The 20,788-nt window shown below is 42.3% G+C and overlaps 2 protein-coding genes across 2 annotated transcripts in view; both read left to right on the forward strand.

The window, feature by feature from the left end:
• LOC145345592 (uncharacterized) overlaps positions 1-10,647 on the forward strand; it is a 46,400-nt gene extending 35,753 nt beyond the window's left edge. Inside the window, exons 21-29 of the mRNA XM_080193427.1 lie at positions 1,644-1,843; positions 2,696-2,743; positions 4,565-4,801; positions 5,462-5,554; positions 6,056-6,175; positions 6,728-6,919; positions 7,112-7,159; positions 8,816-9,195; positions 10,500-10,647. Coding sequence (XP_080049553.1) covers positions 1,644-1,843; positions 2,696-2,743; positions 4,565-4,801; positions 5,462-5,554; positions 6,056-6,175; positions 6,728-6,919; positions 7,112-7,159; positions 8,816-9,195; positions 10,500-10,647 — 1,466 coding nt within the window. The remainder of the gene's footprint in view (positions 1-1,643; positions 1,844-2,695; positions 2,744-4,564; positions 4,802-5,461; positions 5,555-6,055; positions 6,176-6,727; positions 6,920-7,111; positions 7,160-8,815; positions 9,196-10,499) is intronic.
• Positions 10,648-10,703: 56 nt separating this feature from the next.
• Positions 10,704-20,788, forward strand: part of LOC145345593 (adhesion G protein-coupled receptor F5-like) — a 61,574-nt gene continuing 51,489 nt past the window's right edge. Inside the window, exons 1-4 of the mRNA XM_080193428.1 lie at positions 10,704-10,725; positions 14,382-14,488; positions 15,651-15,709; positions 18,291-18,406. Of these exons, the coding sequence (XP_080049554.1) occupies positions 10,704-10,725; positions 14,382-14,488; positions 15,651-15,709; positions 18,291-18,406 (304 nt within the window). The remainder of the gene's footprint in view (positions 10,726-14,381; positions 14,489-15,650; positions 15,710-18,290; positions 18,407-20,788) is intronic.

Below are 20,788 nucleotides of genomic sequence, written 5' to 3' on the forward strand. Positions count from 1 at the left end.
AACAACACCTCCAACTGCGTCATCAACAACATCCCCAAATGTGTCATTAACAACACCTCCAACTGTATCATCAACAACACCCCCAACTGTGTCATCAACAACACCCCCAACTGTGTCATTAACAACACCTCCAACTGTATCATCAACAACACCCCCGACTGTGTCATCAACAACACCACCAACTGTGTCATCAACAACACCTCCAACTGTGTCATCAACAACATCCCCAAATGTGTCATTAACAACTCCTCCAACTGTGTCATCAACAACACCCCCAACTGTGTCATCAACAACACCTCCAAATGTGTCATCAACAACACCACAAACTATTTTGTCAACAGCAGCAACTCTAACTGTATCATCAACAACATTTCCAATTGTGTCATCTACAACACTTCCAACTGTGTCATCAACAACACCTCCAACTGTGTCATCAACAACATCCCCAAATGTGTCATTAACAACACCTCCAACTGTATCATCAACAACACCCTCGACTGTGTCATCAACAACATCCCCAAATGTGTCTTCAACAACACCTCCAACTGTGTCATCAACAACATCTCCAACTGTGTCATCAACAACATCTCCAACTGTGTCATCAACATCATCTCCAACTGTGTCAACAAAATCTCCAACTGTGTCATCTACAGCACCTCCAACTATGTCATCAACAGCACCCCCAACTGTGTCATCAACAACACCTCCAAATGTGTCAACAACGAAATCCCAAATTGTGTCATCAACAACACCTCCAAGTGTGTCATCAACAACACTCCCAACTCTGTCAACAACACCTCCAACTGTGGCGTCAGCAACAACTCCAACTGTGTCAACAACATCTCCAACTGTGTCATCTACAATCCCTCCAACTGTGTCATCAACCACACCTCCCAATGTGTCAACAACAACATCCCAAATTGTGCCATCAATAACACCTCCAACTGTGTCATCAACAGCACCTCCAACTGTGTCATCTACAATCCCTCCAACTGTGTCATCAACCACACCTCCCAATGTGTCAACAACAACATCCCAAATTGTGCCATCAATAACACCTCCAACTGTGTCATCAACAGCACCTCCAACTGTGTCATCAACAACGCCTCCAACTGTGTCATCAACAACACCTCCAACTGTGTCATCAACAACACCTCCAACTGTGTCATTAACAACGCTTCAAACTGTGTCATCAACAACGCCTCCAACTGTATCATCAAGAACACATCCAACTGTATCATCAACAACACATCCAACTGTGTCATCAACAGCAACCCCAACTGTGTCACCAACAACATTTCCAAATGTGTCATCTACAACATCTCCAACTGTGTCATCAACAGCAACTCCAACTGTGTCATCAACAACACCTCCAACTGTGTCATCAACAACATCCCCAAATGTGTCATTAACAACACCTCCAACTGTATCATCAACAACACCCTCGACTGTGTCATCAACAACATCCCCAAATGTGTCTTCAACAACACCTCCAACTGTGTCATCGACAACACCTCCAAATGTGCCAACAACAACAACACCTCCAACTGTGACAACAACAACACCTCCAACTGTGTCATCAACAACAATTCCAACTGTGTCAACAACATCTCCAACTGTGTCATCAACAACACCTCCAACAGTTTCAACAGCAACCCCTCGAACTGTGTCAACAACAACACCTCCAAGTGTGTCATCAACAACACCTCCAACTGTGTCATCAGTAACAACTCCAACTATGTCATCCACAACACCTCCAACTGTGTCATCAACAACACCTCCAACTGTGTCATCAACAACACCTTCAACTGTGTCATCAACAACACCTTCAACAGTGTCAACAGCAACCCCTCCAACTGTGTCAACAACAACACCTCCAAGTGTGTCATCAACAAAACCTCCAACTGTGTCATCAATAACAACTCCAACTATGTCATCCACAACACCTCCAACTGTGTCATCAACAACACCCCCAATTGTATCATTAACAACATCTCCAAATGTGTTATCAACAACACCCCCAACTGTGTCATCAATAATACCCCCAACTGTGACATCAACAACACCCCCAACTGTGTCATCAACAACAGCCTCAACTGTGTCATCAACAACACCTCCAACTGTGTCATCAGCAACACCTCCAACTGTGACATCTACAGTACCTCCAACTCTATCATCAACAACACCTTCAAATGTGTCATCAGCAACATCTCCAAGTGTGTCATTAAAAACCCCCCCAACTGTATCATCAACAACAGCCTCAACTGTGTCATCAACAACACCCCCAACTGTGTCATCAACAACACCTCCAACTGTGTCATCTACAGCACCTCCAACTCTATCATCAACAACACCTCCGACTGTATCATCAACAACATCTCCAAGTGTGTCATTAACAACACCCCCAACTGTATCATCAACAACAACAACTTCAACTACATCATCAACAACATCTCCAACTGTGTTAACAACAATGCTTCCATCTGCATCATCAACAACATCTCCAACTGTGTCGTCTACAACACCTCCAACTGTGTCATCTACAACACCTCCAACTGTGTCATCTACAACAACTCCAACTGTGTCATCTACAGCACCTCCAACTGTGTCATCTACAACACCGCCAACTGTGTCATCTGCAACACCTCCAACTGTGTCGTCAACAACACCTCCAACTTTATCACCAACAACAACTCCAACTGTGTCATCTACAGCACCTCCAACTGTGTCATTAACAACACCTCCAACTGTGTCAACAACACCTCCAACTGTGTCATCAACAACACCACCAACTGTGTCATCAACAACACCTCCAACTGTGTCATCTACAACACCTCCAAATGTGACATCAACAACACCCCCTGCTGTGACAACAACACCTCCAACAGTGTCACCAACAACACCCCCGACTGTGTCATTAACAACAACAACTCCAACTACATCATTAACAACATCACCAACTGTGTCAACAACAACGCTTCCATCTGTGTCATCAACATCACCTCCAACTGTGTCATCAACAACACCTCCAACTGTGTCATCAACAAAATCTCCAATTGTGTCATCAATAACACCTCCAGCTGTGTCATCAACAATAACTCCAACTGCGTCAACAACATCTCCAACCGTGTCATCTACACCTCCAACTTTGTCATCAACAACACCTCTAAGTGTGTCATCAACAAAACCCCCAACTGTGTCATCAACAACACCCCCAACTGTGTCATCAACAACACCCCCAACTGTGTCATTAACAACACCCCCAACTGTGTCATTAACAACACCTCCAACTGTATCTTCAACAACACCCCCAACTGTGTCATCAACAACACCCCCAACTGTGTCATCAACAACACCCCCAACTGTGTCATTAACAACACCCCCAACTGTGTCATTAACAACACCTCCAACTGTATCTTCAACAAAACCCCCAACTGTGTCATCAACAACACCCCCAACTGGTTCATCAACAACACCCCCAACTGTGTCATTAACAACACCTCCAACTGTATCTTCAACAACACCCCCAACTGTGTCATCAACAACACCTCCAACTGTATCATCAACAACATCCCCAAATGTGTCATTAACAACACCTCCAACTGTATCATCAACAACACCCCCAACTGTGTCATCAACAACACCCCCAACTGTGTCATTAACAACACCTCCAACTGTACCTTCAACAACACCCCTGACTGTGTCATCAACAACACCTCCAACTGTGTCGTCAACAACATCCCCAAATGTGTCATTAACAACACCTCCAACTGTGTCGTCAAGAACATCCCCAAATGTGTCATCAACAACACCCCCAGCTGTGTCATCAACAACACCTCCAAATGTGTCATCAACAACACCACAAACTATTTCATCAACAACAGAAACTCTAACTGTATCATCAACATTTCCAATTGTGTCATCTACAACACTTCCAACTGTGTCATCAACAACACCTCCAACTGTGTCATCAACAACATCCCCAAATGTGTCATTAACAACACCTCCAACTGTATCATCAACAACACCCTCGACTGTGTCATCAACAACATCCCCAAATGTGTCAACAACACCTCCAACTGTGTCATCAACAACAATAACTCCAACTACATCATCAACAGCACTTCCAACTGTGTCATCAACAACATCTCCAACTGTGTCATCAACAACATTTCCAACTGTGTCATCTACAACACCTCCAACTGTGTCATCAACAGTACCCCCAACGGTGTCATCAACAACACCTCCAAATGTGTCAACAACGAAATCCCAAATTGTGTCAACAACACCTCCAAGTGTGTCATCAACAACACTCCCAACTCTGTCAACAACACCTCCAACTGTGGCGTCAGCAACAACTTCAACTGTGTCAACAACATCTCCAACTGTGTCATCTACAATCCCTCCAACTGTGTCATCAACCACACCTCCCAATGTGTCAACAACAACATCCCAAATTGTGTCATCAACAACACCTCCAACTGTGCCATCAATAACACCTCCAACTGTGTCATCAACAACACCTCCAACTGTGTCATCAACAACACATCCAACTGTGTCATCAACAGCAACCCCAACTGTGTCATCAACAACATCTCCAAATGTGTCATCTACAACATCTCGAAGTGTGTCATCAACAGCAACCCCAACTGTGTCATCAACAATATCTCCAACTGTGTCATCTACAACATCTCCAACTGTGTCATCAACAACGCCCCCAACGGTGTCATTATCAATAACACACCCAACTGTGTCATCAACAACACCTCCAAATGTGCCAAAAACAACAACACATCCAAATGTGACAACAGCAACATCTCCAACTGTGTCATCAACAACTTCTCCAACAGTGTCAACAGCAACCCCTCCAACTGTGTCAACAACAACACCTCCAAGTGTGTCATCAACAACACCTCCAACTGTGTCATCAGTAACAACTCCAACTATGTCATCCACAACACTTCCAACTCTGTCATCAACAACACCTCCAACTGTGTCATCAACAACAATTCCAACTGTGTCAACAACATCTACAACTGTGTCTTCTGCAACACCTCCAACTGTATCACCAACAACTCCAACTGTTTCATCTATAGCATCTCCAACTGTGTCATCAACAACACCTCCAACTGTGTCATCAACAACGCCTCCAACTGTATCATCAACAACACATCCAACTGTATCATCAACAACACATCCAACTGTGTCATCAACAGCAACCCCAGCTGTGTCATCAACAACATCTCCAAATGTGTCATCTACAACATCTCCAACTGTGTCATCAACAGCAACCCCAACTGTGCCATCAACAACATCTCCAAATGTGTTATCTACAACATCTCCAACTGTGTCATCAACAGCAACCCCAACTGTGTCATCAACAATATCTCCAACTGTGTCATCTACAACATCTCCAACTGTGTCATCAACAACACCCCCAACGGTGTCATTATCAATAACACACCCAACTGTGTCATCAACAACACCCCCAACGGTGTCATTATCAATAACACACCCAACTGTGTCATCAACAACACCTCCAAATGTGCCAACAACAACAACACCTCCAACTGTGACAACAACAACATCTCCAACTGTGTCATCAACAACACCTCCAACAGTGTCAACAGCAACCCCTCCAACTGTGTCAACAACAACACCTCCAAGTGTGTCATCAACAACACCTCCAACTGTGTCATCAATAACAACTCCAACTATGTCATCCACAACACCTCCAACTCTGTCATCAAGAACACCTCCAACTGTGTCATCAACAACAATTCCAACTGTGTCAACAACATCTACAACTGTGTCATCTGCAACACCTCCAACTGTATCACCAACAACTCCAACTGTTTCATCTATAGCATCCCCAACTGTGTCATCAACAACACCTCCAACTGTGTCATCAACAATAGTCCCAGGTGTATCATCAAAATCACCCCCAACTGTCTCAGCAACAACACCCCCAACTGCGTCATTCACAACACATCCAACTGCCTTATCAACAATACCTCCAACTGTGTCATCAACAACATTAACTCCAACTGTGTCATCAACAACACCTCCAACTGTGTCATCAACAACATCCCCAACTGTATCATCGACAACACCTCCAACTGTGTCATCAACAACATCCCCAACTGTGTCTTCAACGACACCTCCAACTCTCTCAGCAACAACACCCCCAACTGTGTCATCAACAACACCTCCAACTCTGTCATCAACAACACCTCCAACTGCGTCATCTACAACATCTCCAACTGTATCATCAACAACGCCTCCAACTGTGTCATCAACAACATCCCCAACTGTGTCATCAACAACACCTCCAACTGTGTCATCAACAACACCTCCAACTGTGTCATCAACAACACCCCCAACTGTATCATCAATAAAACCCCCGACTGTGTCATCAACAACACCTCCAAATGTGTCATCAACAACACCACAAACTATTTCATCAACAACAGCAAATCTAACTGTATCATCAATAACATTTCCAATTGTGTCATCTACAACACTTCCAACTGTGTCATCAACAACACCTCCAACTGTGTCATTAACAACACCTCCAACTGTATCATCAACAACACCCTCGACTGTGTCATCAACAACATCCCCAAATGTGTCAACAACACCTCCAACTGTGTCATCAACAACGATAACTCCAACTACATCATCAACAGCACTTCCAACTGTGTCATCAACAACATCTCCAACTGTGTCATCAACATCTCCAACTGTGTCATCTACAACACCTCCAACTGTGTCATCAACAGTACCCCCAACAGTGTCATCAACAACACCTCCAAATGTGTCAACAACGAAATCCCAAATTGTGTCATCAACAACACCTCCAAGTGTGTCATCAACAACACTCCCAACTCTGTCAACAACACCTCCAACTGTGGCATCAGCAACAACTCCAACTGTGTCAACAACATCTCCAACTGTGTCATCTACAATCCCTCCAACTGTGTCATCAACCACACCTCCCAATGTGTCAATAACAACATCCCAAATTGTGTCATCAACAACACCTCCAACTGTGCCATCAATAACACCTCCAACTGTGTCATCGACAACGCCTCCAACTGTGTCATCAACAACACATCCAACTGTGTCATCAACAGCAACCCCAACTGTGTCATCAACAACATCTCCAAATGTGTCATCTACAACATCTCGAACTGTGTCATCAACAGCAACCCCAACTGTGTCATCAACAACATCTCCAACTGTGTCATCTACAACATCTCCAACTGTGTCATCAACAACACCCCCAACAGTGTCATTATCAATAACACACCCAACTGTGTCATCAACAACACCTCCAACTGTGCCAACAACAACAACACCTCCAACTGTGACAACAACAGCACCTCCAACTGTGTCATCAACAACAATTCCAACTGTGTCAACAACATCTCCAACTGTGTCATCAACAACACCTCCAACAGTGTCAACAGCAACCCCTCCAACTGTGTCAACAACAACACCTCCAAGTGTGTCATCAACAATACCTCCAACTGTGTCATCAGTAACAACTCCAACTATGTCATCCACAACACCTCCAACTGTGTCAACAACATCTACAACTGTGTCATCTGCAACACCTCCAACTGTATCACCAGCAACTCCAATGGTGTCATCAATAGCATCTCCAACTGTGTCATCAACAACACCTCCAACTGTATCATCAACAATAGTCCCAGGTGTATCATCAAAATCACCCCCAACTGTCTCAACAACAACACCCCCAACTGCGTCAACTACAACCCCTCCAACAGTGTCATCAACGACAGTACCCCCAACGGTGTCATCAACAACATCTACAATTGTGTCATCTACAACACCCGTAGCTGTGTCATCAACAACACCTCAAACTGTATCATCTACAACACCACAAACAGTGTCATCAACAACACCTCCAACTGTGTCATCAACAACACCTCTAAGTGTGTCATCAACAACACCCCCAACTGTGTCATCAACAACACCCCCAACTGTGTCATCAACAACACCCCCAACTGTGTCATCAACAACACCCCCGACTGTGTCATCAACAACACCCCCAACTGTGTCATCAATAACACCTCCAACTATGTCATCTACAACACCTCCAACTGTGTCATCAACAACATCTCCAATTGTATCATCAACAATACCTGCAAATGTGTCATTAACAACATCTCCAAATGTGTCATTAACAACACCTCCAACTTTGTCGTCTACAACCCCTCCAAATATATTATCAACTACACCCCCAACTGTGTCATCAACAACACCTCCAAATGTGTCATCAACAACACCTCAAACTATGTCATCAAAAACAGCAACTCCAACTGCATCTTCAACAACATCTCCAGCTGTGTCTCCAACACCCTCAACTGTGTTGTCAACAACAACACCAACCGTGTCATCAACAAGTACTCCAACTTTGTCATCAACAACAACACCCCCAACTGTGTCATCAGCAACACCACCAATTCTTTCATCCTCAACATCTCCAAATGTGTCATCAACAACACCCCCAACCGTATCATCAACAACATCTCCAGCTGTGTCAAGAACAACACCTCCAACTGTATCATCAACAACACCTCCAACTGTGCCATCAACATCAACTCCAACTGTGTCATCTACAATCTTTCCAACTGTGTCATCTACAACACCCCCACCCGTGTCATCAACAACACCCCCAAATGTCTCATCAACAACACCTCCAAATGTGTCAAGAACAACATCCCATATTGAGTCATCAACAACACCTCCAACTGTGTCATCAGCAACATCTCCAACTGTATCATCAACAACACCCCCAACTGTGTCATCAACAACATCAACTCCAACTGTGTCATCAACAACACCCCTGACTGTGACATCAACAACACCCCCAACTGTGTCACCAAAAACTCCTCCAACTGTGTCATCAACAACACCCCTGACTGTGACATCAACAACACCCCCAACTGTGTCATCTACAACACCCCCAACTGTGTCACCAAAAACTCCTCCAACTGTGTCATCAACAACACCACCAACTGTGTCATCAGCAACATCCCCAACTGTGTCATCAACAACACCCCCAACTGTGTCATCAACAACACCCCCAACTGTGTCATCAACAACATCTCCAACTGTGTCATCAACAACACCTCCAACTGTGTCATCAACATCATCCCCTACTGTGTCATCAACAACACCTCCAACTGTGTCATCAACAACATCTCCAACTGTATCATCAACAACACCCCCAACTGTGTCATCAACAACTTCAACTCCAACTGTGTCATCAACAACACCCCTGACTGTGACATCAACAACACCCCCAACTGTGTCACCAAAAACTCCTCCAACTGTGTCATCAACAACACCCCTGACTGTGACATCAACAACACCCCCAACTGTGTCATCTACAACACCCCCAACTGTGTCACCAAACACTCCTCCAACTGTGTCATCAACAACACCACCAACTGTGTCATCAGCAACATCCCCAACTGTGTCATCAACAACACCCCCAACTGTGTCATCAACAACACCTCCAACTCTGTCAACAACACCTCCAACGGTGTCATCTACAACACCCCCAACTGTGTCATCAACACCACCTCCAACTGTGTCATCAACAACACCTCCAACTGTGTCATCTACAACATCTCCAACTGTATCATCAACAACACCCCCAACTGTGTCCTCAACAACATCTCCAACTGTGTCATCAACAACACCTCCAACTGTGTCATCAACATCATCCCCTACTGTGTCATCAACAACACCTCCAACTTTGTCATCAACAACATCCCCAACTGTATCATCAACAACACCTCCAACTGTGTCATCAACAACATCCCCAACTGTGTCATCAACGACACCTCCAACTCTCTCAGCAACAACACCCCCAACTGTGTCATCAACAACACCTCCAACTGTGTCATCTACAACATCTCCAACTGTATCATCAACAACACCTCCAACTGTGTCATCAACAACATCCCCAACTGTGTCATCAACAACACCTCCGACTGTGTCATCAACAACACCTCCAACTGTGTCATCAACATCATCTCCAACAGTGTCAACAACAACACTTCCATCTGTGTCATCAACATCACCTCCAACTGCGTCATTAACAACACCCCCAACTGTGTCATCAACAACATCTCCAACTGTGTCATCAACAACACCCCCAACTGCATCATCAACAACACCCCCAACTGTATCATCAACAACACCCCCAACTGTGTCATCAACAACACCTCCAAATATGTCATCAACAACACCTCCAACTGCGTCATCAACAACACCCCCAACTGTGTCATCAACAACATCTCCAACTGTGTCATCAACAACACCCCCAAGTGTGTCATCAACAACACCTCCAACTGTGTCATCAACAACACCCCCAACTGTGTCATCAACAACACCCCCAACTGTGTCATCAACAAAACCCCCAACTGCGTCATCAACAACACCTCCAACTGCATCATCAGCAACATCTCCAACTGTGTCATCAACAACACTTCCAACTGGTTCATCAATAATGACACCTCCACGTATGTCTTCAACAACAATACCCTCAACTATTTCAACCACACCCACAACTGCATCGTCAATAACCAGAATGACTTCCCAAGATAACTTAGGTAACCATCATTATTTTGTCACCTGCAATGCAATGATACCTTTCATTTGCTATGGAGACCAAACTTGCAAACAGTGAGCCAAACCTTATGCTGTCTCTATGGTGTGCATTCCTGCACGAATGGCATTTAACTGAGTGGGTTTGTGCCACTCCTAATCCCTGCTGCATTCTTGCCCCACCACAGTTAAGTGATTGGAGGGAAAACTCATGGTCAACCTCTTCGGAGCCTTATTGCTATTATTCATTACTTAGCAATCTCATGGCACTGCCACTGGTATTTATCCAGCAGCAGGATAGCCTATCATCATGTGGCGCTTACACGGCTGCAATTCGGCAGCAGATTGTCAGCGCTTGATAAGGCATGAGTTCTAGATCCCATGATCAGAGGCCTGTTGAAGGGACATGAAATGAGGAAGGGGAATGTCCACTTAGAACTATCCTTGCTGTTGATTCCCTGCATTACTCCCCCCATAACCCTCATGCCATGAAATCTACCCCACCACACACATGATGTACTAATAATCTGGGTCGCTCTGCAATTCAACCTTTGTATGGGCAACAGCTGTCTGCAGGTGAGGCTTACATCCCCGAGATGTTGATTCCAGTAGAGGCCTGTGTCTGGCCTCACCAATGTCTAACTGGCTTGTAGCTCAGGGGGCCTTCCCAAAAAGTGGTAGTGTGCGTCTCCCACCAACTCTTCATCCAACAATTAAGACATCTATCTCAAAAAAATATTGCTTCGTATTCCAGGTATGGTATCACTGAAACCTTGTACAAGTGCATCACAACTCCTTTATTCCTGTGTTCCAATCCCCTTGAAATAAAGACCAGGCTACATTTGTTTTCCTTATTGCCTCTATACCTGCAAACTAATTTTGTGTGTTCCTTGAATGAGCGCAACCTGAACATCAATATTTACAAGTTTAGTTCCTTTTGAAACTACCTTTTACTTTCCCATTCTAAGATCATTGAATAACCTCACACTTCCCCACATTACATTCCATCTGCCATCTTTTTGCCCACTGACTTAGCCTGCTCACATCTCCTTACAGCTTTGCTGTGTCTTCTTCATAGCGGACATCTCTACCTCACTTTGTATAACCCCAAACTGCAACATGAGATGGCATTACTGATGGTATACATTGGCATCCTCAAAAAATCAGAAGAAAAATGTGAAACATCATATTTGTTTTTTGCAAGTTTTACAGTAGGAGAAGAGATTCTGAAATCCAGAATTATTTGTAATGATGGTATAGAAAAGTAAATGTTTATTAAGAAACAGAAAAGAAAATTACACATAAAAGCAACAATGGCTTCACACAGTATCAGTACTTTAAATTAGTTCCAAACAAACTTAATTATTGACCTTCAGAACCATGTTTCCCCGTACCTGGTCAGCAATCCCCTTATAGATTTTAATATCTATTAAGGTCCAGTAATTCTTACCACATAGTACACTTAGTTTATTTGGGATGTCCCATGAAGTTAACACCAGCTGTGTGTTTGGTCTGGCTTTTTTTGAATTGATTGCTAGGAGTTGCCTGGCTATTTCTGTTGTCTGTCAAGATTTAAAACAGCTATTCCCAGTATCTCCCTAAATACGTTCTTTCCATTTGATCTCTCCATTGCCTCAACCAGTGTCTTTAGGGATGCTCTCTCCTAGAATTGATTAATCTTGTTTCTTACTGTAGGAATTATAAGAAAAGAAAAAGCCACCCTATTCATACTTTACCAATGACACATTTCTTTGACATCCTGTATATATTCTCCTTTGAACCACAACTAGTCATTCAAATCTACTCCTGTAAAGTCCTTTCTAAATTATGCTATGTAAACATCTGCTTCAAGTCCCTTTAGGCTTATTACCACATCAAGCCCACTCCTTATTGTCAGTTTAAATTCTCAGAGCCATCCTGTCTCTTGCTTCAATTACCACTTTCATAACAGTTAAAAAATGACAAGAGTATGAGCAAAATAAAAATATCACAAGTTCTTGGGTTTTCCTGACACTGATTTTTCATTTAAGTCATTTATATAGATTGTGAATAGCTGAGGCCCCAGTACTTATGGCACTCTACTAGTCACAACCTGAAACCTATTGGAGTAGCTGCATTAGATCTCAAGCCAACTTGAGAATGCCCTATTTATGCCATCTATCTAGTTCCTGTATGTTAACCAATTCTATATTTGTGGCTATGTATTACCCCCAACACAATGAACCCATACTTTGTGCTTGAGGCCTTACTTTTGGAGTGGTACCTTATTGCACATATTGTGGAAATCTTTGTATATTAAATCCAGTGCTTCACTTTGTCTACCCTATTAGCTACATCTTCAAAAAAAACTCCAATAAATTAGTCAAACATAATTTCCCTTTCATTAAACTATGACGGCTTATTCTCAACAGTTTGTTCAGACTCCTCAGTAATAGATTCCAGCACCTTTCTGATAGCTGGCATCAGATAACTGCCCTGTAGTTCTGTTCTCTCTCCCCCTTTTTTTGAATAACATTCAATCTGCATTCAAGAACTGAGGGAATTTTAGAAAATCAAAGCTAGTGCATTCATTAGCTCAGCAGTTATCACCTAGAGAACCCTAAGATGTAGGAAGGCAAGGAAAACTATTGCACAAAATTCCAACCTAATTTGCACACCAACCTTGATAATTTGTGGGGCATGAGGGAAGCCAATGGCCCAAAATCGAGCCTGAGTCTGCATATTACTATCACAGATATACATCTCAATGTACTGGGGAGGGGTTGGGTGGGTGGTGACTGTCTTTCCAAATTTTATATTGCATCAAGATCTAGGTGTTAAGGTCCCAGTGCACTAGAGGAATTTCTGGCCTTGGAATAAACCAGTGGAATGACAAGATAGATCATATAAAATGATCTTATTTTATAAAACAGAATATTGATGGTTTGGAGAGCAACTTTATGTTGAAGCAAAGTACAAAGTGTTACAATTCCATGCTTGCTAGTATGACTTCTCTCTTTAGCTATAAAGCTTTAGAAGTCTCATTCAGGACAGAAGAGGTAAAGGAATGCTCCATATTTGTTTATAATTGGACTCTTCAGTAGCAGGTCAACATTCAGTGTGGCCAGTTAAACCAACCTGAATTGTTCAAAAGGAAAAGGTATTGTGGCTGGAACAAATACTGGCAGGCATTTGGAAGTGAATCCAACCTTTGGAACATTGAATAATGATACGTAATGGGAGAAAGCAGGATCTTCAAGGTTTTGAGAGGTTGAACTAGAGGACTTGGTGGAGAAAGTGAAAAGGAAGATACCCTGTCTCCAAAGTAGGTCAGGAAGTCATGGAACTACACATTCATTGTCTACCTGCCAATTCTGGTGATCAGTTACTGTATGCATGCTAATGCCCTCACCAATATGGCATCCAACACAACTCCCCCAAACAAGTACATACATGTAGACACCATTTTTGGAGATCAAAGAGCACTGGCAGCACCCTAAAGCTGGTGTAAATGATCCCAATTTCATACTAAGCAAGTGTTAAAATCTAGCTGTATTCTTTTAAGTTCATATGTTGATGGTTTTATTTTTGCTAATCTGTGAATAGTTGAATTTTATCTGAAAAATTCCATGCATAATTCCTTGTTGGATGTTGGATTACAAAATAACCATAATTAATTACCATAAAGTACCTTAAAACAAATAATTATGCATTTTCTATACTTTAAATAATGAAATAACAATATTTTTCTGCAGCAAGAAAGAACTATGCAGTCAGAGTTTCAGGACTGCTTTTTACAGATGAACTGAACAATTCTTCCTCAAGCTTATATAAAAGTCTCTCCAAAGAATTTAAGATGCTGGTATGTAACTGAATGACCAAGATTATTAAATCAAAAAGTGTTTTTTTCTAATTGTTGGTGAATCCTGCCTTTCATCAGAAATTTAAGGCCCTGCTGATGCATTAACATGAACAGAAATCTAAAAAGTTTCAAATTTATTAATCAAATTAAATGGCAAAATGCCATGCTGTTACTGTGCAACATTTTGATTTAAGTAAAAGTGAGTGGTATCTTGTCATGGACACAAGATTCAGTTATTGAGTGAAAATCTTTTTGAACAAAGCATCTTGCACAGTTCAGTAGTGTAGCTTGCTCTTTTCACATTATTTCCCTGTTAACATAGTTTCTTTACACCTTCCTGTTTTAAATGCTACCATGAAAAATGTGATAGCAAATGATATGTCCGGCACAAAGCAGGCAAAATACAGATTTACAGAGATTTTTTAATTACAAATAAATATAGTAAAGTTGGGTGGAAGTTTCCCTTCCCACCAATAGTGGGAATCATGGTGGGCAGGGCAAATAATTGGCATGATTACAACAGTCTGTTTTCCATCAGCAGGAAATTGGTTTGAAATTGGAACTCTCAATGAGTGAAGACAGCTAGGGAACAACATATGCATTCATTTGCATCTCATGAATGCTCATTAAAATACTAGCTCACTGGAATTATATTCTTCCTCCAAATTAAGTGCCCCGCCAACAGATTATTAGAATGATCTGTTTTACAGCTGTATAAAGTAGCATGCACCTGACAGGCTTCACTTCCTCTCCAGCTATTGCTTTTACCTACTGTTGCTTATGAGATTTCAGGTTCTGGTATCACAAGTTGCACTAAGTTTGGACTGGAGAGGCGAGCTTATAGAGGAAGTGTGTCAGGGAGCAGGGTGAGGGTGTGGAGGCAGAGTTTTTGAGAAGATGGGGGAATGTCTCTGACCAATGTGAAGAGTGGCGAGTTAGAGAGCAAGTTAGTGAGGTCCTGACAGGAGCACTGATGATACGAAGGAACAGATACAGTCAGAAGGGAAAGTGGAATGCAAAAGTAGGTGCCCTGCCGTAACAAACTTTGTGACATTTTATTGTAGAATAATGATAGGTTTTTTATATATAAGAATTAAAGTTGTTTGTCACCCTTTTGCTGTTTACACTTATTTTTCTAACTGACTTCTACCTATTTCTCTAGTTGGAAAAAGCCTATGGAAATGTGCAACCTAGTGCTGTGGTAACCATTCTAGGGTTCACGTAAGTGAAATGTTTTGAGGGGAGACATTTACATATTTGCATTTTATTCATAAAGTCTGACATTGAACACGGGGAATACGATGTATAAGTAGAAGCTGGAAAGTGAACAAATGAAGAAATGGAAACATTCCTTCATTATGCATTTTGCTTCGGACACAAAATGATAAGATTTCCTTATTACTGCCATTGCCTGGATCCCAGATATCTATCCTGCAATTTAAAATAAAACATAATTTTAAAGTGGCTCACTTTGTAAAAATTGACAGGGGCACTTCGATATTGCTTCCTGAAGGTGCAGAAACATTCCCTCTCCACCTACCCCTATGCTGGGCACTTTTGGAAGTGTTTTTGGCTCCTCACTCCACGAGCATGTACATCATAAAACCTCTTTCGCACATGCAAATTTTGAAGGTAAGGAGCGGGGAGGATGCAGTTACCAAGGTTCAAGATAGTTCAAGATCCTTAGACAGCACCTTTCAAATCCACAACCATTTCCATCTAGAAGGACAAGGGCAGCAGATAAATAGGAACATCACCACATGCAAGTTCCCCTCCAAGCTACTCACTGTCCTGACTTGGAAATATATCACCGTTCTTATGCAGTCGCTGGGTCAAAATCCTGGAATTCCCTCCCTGTCAGCATTGTAGGTCAACCCACAGAACATGGACTGCTGTGATTCGGGAAGGCAGCTCACCACCACCTTCTCAAGGGTAACTAGGGATGGACAATAAATACTGGCCAGCGACACCCATGTCCCACGAATGAATAAAAAATAATCTGTATTTCTTGCAGATTAACATGGCCACAGTAGGTAATGATTTAACAGTCCTGAATAGAAAGTATTTGAAAAAAAAATTATTGGGATGTGAATGTTGCTGGCAAGGTAGCCTTTTTTGCCCATCCTTGATTGCCCTTGAAAATGTGCTGGTTAGCTGGCTGAAGTCATCTGGTGTAGGTACACCCGTAGCGTTCTTAGGAAAGAGTTTCTGAGCTTTAATTCAACAAAAGTGAAAGTAATTACAGTTCCAAGTCAGGATGGTGTATTATTTCGAGGGGAGCATGCAGTTGGTGGCGTTCCTGTGTGTCTCCTGCTCTTGTCCTTCTGGATGGAACTTTCTGCTAAAGATGCTATAGAAGAAAGCTTGGCAAGTTGCTGCAATGCATCGAATATGTGGTACACACACTGCTCCCCCTGTGTGTTGCTGATGAAGAAAGTCAATATTTAAGATGATGGATGGGTGCCAGTCAAGTGGATTGCTTAGTCTTGGGTGGTGTCAAGCTTTTTACATGTTGTTGGGGCTGCCCTCATCCAAACAATTGGAGAGTACTCCATCACACTCTGCATTAGGGTTAGGGTTTGTTCTCTGTAGATTGTGGACAGACTTTGCGGAGTCGGAAGGTGAGTTATGCGCCAAAGGATTCCTAGCCCCTGACCTACCCTTGTAGCCACAGTGTTTTTTATCGGTTTATCCAGTTCAGTTTCTGGTCAATGATGGCACCAGAATGTTGTTAGTGGAGGATCCAGTGATGGTAATGCCATTAAGTGACAAGGAAGATGATTAGATTCTTGCTTGTTGCAAATAGTGGTGGTCCAGGGTCTACATATTCTGGAGTGAGAATATCAGAGGTTCATTGATGTCTCATCTTTCTCTGCTATTCCTTTCTCTCTTTATTCTGTATGTAATATCGATAAGAACAATATTTCCAATAGCCTCCCCTTCTACACTGTTTGATTTGCATAGTTTTGGATTTCTCCTCTGTATTGAATGGGGGATTGGCAACAATGCGGGCCCCAAAGCAGAAGACGGACATCTAAATATTGATTCAGTTATGTTCAAGATTCCAAATCATCCACGCCTAAAAAAAGGAAAAGATTTAGAAAATGCAAATTATAGACTTCTTTGTCAGTACAATATTTCTGGCTCTACTTTTCAACCTAGTAACATGAAGCTCCTGCTTTATTCTAGCACAATTAATTTTGGAACAGAAATGAAACCAGGTCATTCGGTATCTCTCATTTTTTAAAAATGTAAATAGAATTAATGAGGCTTTTGGTAGCTGCCTCCTTCTTCAGTCACTTCTGACATAAAGTGTAAAACTGTCAACATTGTTTACAAGATCAGCCTACAATTACGTAGAGAAAAGCTGCATTTATTTTTATATAAATTCTGCCATTTTGACTGGCTTCCAGGAATGTGGGACTGAGCACTCAACACTGCTGAGATAAAAATGATAGAATTGGCACCAAAGGTCATATTCTTCTCATTTGTACATATGGGCTGGCACATTGCACAACACTGTCACTTTCTGTCAGGGAATTCTGGATGTGGCAAAGGAGCTGCTAATGTTGCAGTAAGGAACTGCTGAGGTTTTAGTGAAAGGTTCAGTCTGGCAAATCTGCAGTTTTACACTTTGAACCTTACTGAAGAGAATGCAGCTTTTATTAAAAGCCTAACTACTCCTAACAAAGATAAAAGTTACATTTCCCATTCATTCACGCCTTCATTCGGTTCTTAGTTTGAATGAGTTGATTTAGGAAAGTGGCTACAATAATCCCTTTTCTTGTCTTTACTGATTTAGCAACGGGAGTGTAATTATACTTCATCAAGTGATCTCTAAGAAACCTTTAGCTTCCAATGAAGTCACTGCCCAAATCCAAAATCTTTCTCCAAATTACACGACTGAATTGTTAGCCGGTAAGTATTCTTTTGAATAATAAAACAATTATGCAAGAGAGCATTTGAAGTTATAAATGTGTAGAAATTGAATAATTCTCACCTAACTAAAGGGGGTGTCTGTATTTGCATTGTTTGATAGTAAAGTTGATTATTAAAGATAATAAAATTATGTAATCGTTTAAGTAAATTCATTTGCTGATGATGCTGCTTAATTAATTTGAACTATTTGGTACAAGCTGGGATGGCAAATGCAACGTTAGCATTCATGTCAAGAGGGCTAGAATACAAGAGCAGGGATTATTTCTGAGGGGCTCTGATCAGGCCCCATTTGGAGTATTGTGAGCCGTTATGGGCCCTGTATCTAAATAAGGATGTGCTGGCCTTGGAAAGGGTCCAGAGGAGGTTCACAAGAATGATCCCTGGAATGAAGAGCTTGTCATATGAGGAACAGTTGACTACTCATTGGAGCTTAAAAGGATGAGGGGCGAATCTTATTGAAACTTACAGGATACTGTGAGGCCTGGATAGAGTATATGCGGAGAAGATATTTCCACTAGAACCAGAGGGCGCAACATAAGGCTAAAGGGACGATCCTTTAAAACAGAAATGAGGAGGAATTTCTTCAGCCAGAGAGTGGTGAATCTGTGGAACTCTTTATCGCAGAAGGTTGTAGAGGTCAGGTCATTGAATGTCTTTAAGACAGAGATAGATAGGTTCCTGATTAATATAAGGGATCAAGGGTTATGGGGAAAAGGCAGGAGAATGGGGATGAGAAAAATATCAGCCATGATTGAATAGCAGAGCAGACTTGATGGGCCAAGTGGCCTAATTCTGCTCCTATGTCTTATGGTCTTATGGATAATTTAGGCCCAGTAATGCTGCTTACTCAATAACTGATATGTTTGCATACCCGGTTATACCTGGGTTCTACTTTGGAGCCTGGAAGGTCCAGTGGCTAAAATATGCTTGCTCTTTGACGAAAGTCAACATAGTTTGAATTGTTGTTGCTCTGGTTCTGAATGTTTATGGATGCTGAATTTTCTCTTTGATTCCTTTCTGTGTATAAGTCAAATGCAATGTATCCTATGTTTTCTGTACCTATTTAAAAGTCCCCGGCTAGTTGCTTGGCTCCAGTACCCTTCTGGCTCAGGTCTACCCAGACAAGACTTCGCATAAGAACATTGGTTAAGGAATGGAAGTGTGAGCATAACTACAGTCTTGAGGCATACTACTTCAGAAACTGAAGCAGCCCATGGCCACATGCAGCAAGACCTGGCCAATATTCAGACTTGGGCTCATGAATAGCAAGTAATATTTCTTTTACACAAGTGTCAATTAATGACTATCTCCAACATGAGAGAATTTAACCATCATCCCTTGACATTCAACAGCATTACCATTGCTGAATCCTCCAACATCAACACCTTCGATTACCATTGACCAGAAGCTTAAATAGACCAATACAGGAGCGAGTCAAATACTGGAAATTGTGAAATAAAACAAACTCTCTGACATCCCAAAGCCTAGTCATCACATAGTACACTTCAGGAGTGTAATGGAATACTTTTTCCTGGATGAGTGCAGCTCCAACCACATTCAAGAAACTTAACACCATGCTGCCAAAGCAGCTGCTTAACCTGTGCCCCATCCATCACCTCAAAAATTCACTCTCTCTACCACTGAAGCACAGTGGCAGCAGTGTGTACTGTAAGGTGCACTTAACAGTTTGTCTAGTATCCTGCAATAGCACCTTCATATCACCTAGAAGGACAAGATCAATTAACACATGGGAAAAGAACCACCTGCAAGTTCTCCTAGTCACACACACCATCCTGATTTGGAACAGCAGTGCAGTTTATTCACTGTCAATGGGTCAAAATCCTGGAACTCCTTTCTTAACGGCATGGTATGTGTTCCTTCACCATATGGACTGCAGCAATTTAAGGAGGCAGATATCTACTTCATCTCCTTAAGGGCAATTATGCATGAGTCTGGGCTGACAAGTGGCATATAACAAGGGCCAGGAAATGGCCATCCCCAATAAGAGAGATTCTAACTATTGTGTCTTGACATTCACTGGCATGACCATCGCTGAATCTCCCACTATCAACACCCTGGGGATTACCATTGACCAGACACTGAACTGGACTAGCCATAGAAATACTGTGGCTACAAGTGAAGGTCAGAGACAAGGATTTCTGTGCCAAGTCTCACTTTCTAACTCCCCTAAGCATGTCCACAAGGTGGAAGTCAGATGGAATACACTCCCATTGCCTGGATTAGTGCAGCTTTGAGAAGCTCAACACCAGGACAAAGGAGCCCATTTGGTTTGCACCTCATCAACAAACATTCACTACCTCCACCAGCAACAAACAGTGGCAGCAGTGTGAACCATCTTTT

This window comes from Carcharhinus amblyrhynchos, chromosome 7 (assembly GCF_965287045.1).
Source record: "Carcharhinus amblyrhynchos chromosome 7, sCarAmb.v2.hapA, whole genome shotgun sequence".
Lineage (NCBI taxonomy): Eukaryota > Metazoa > Chordata > Chondrichthyes > Carcharhiniformes > Carcharhinidae > Carcharhinus > Carcharhinus amblyrhynchos.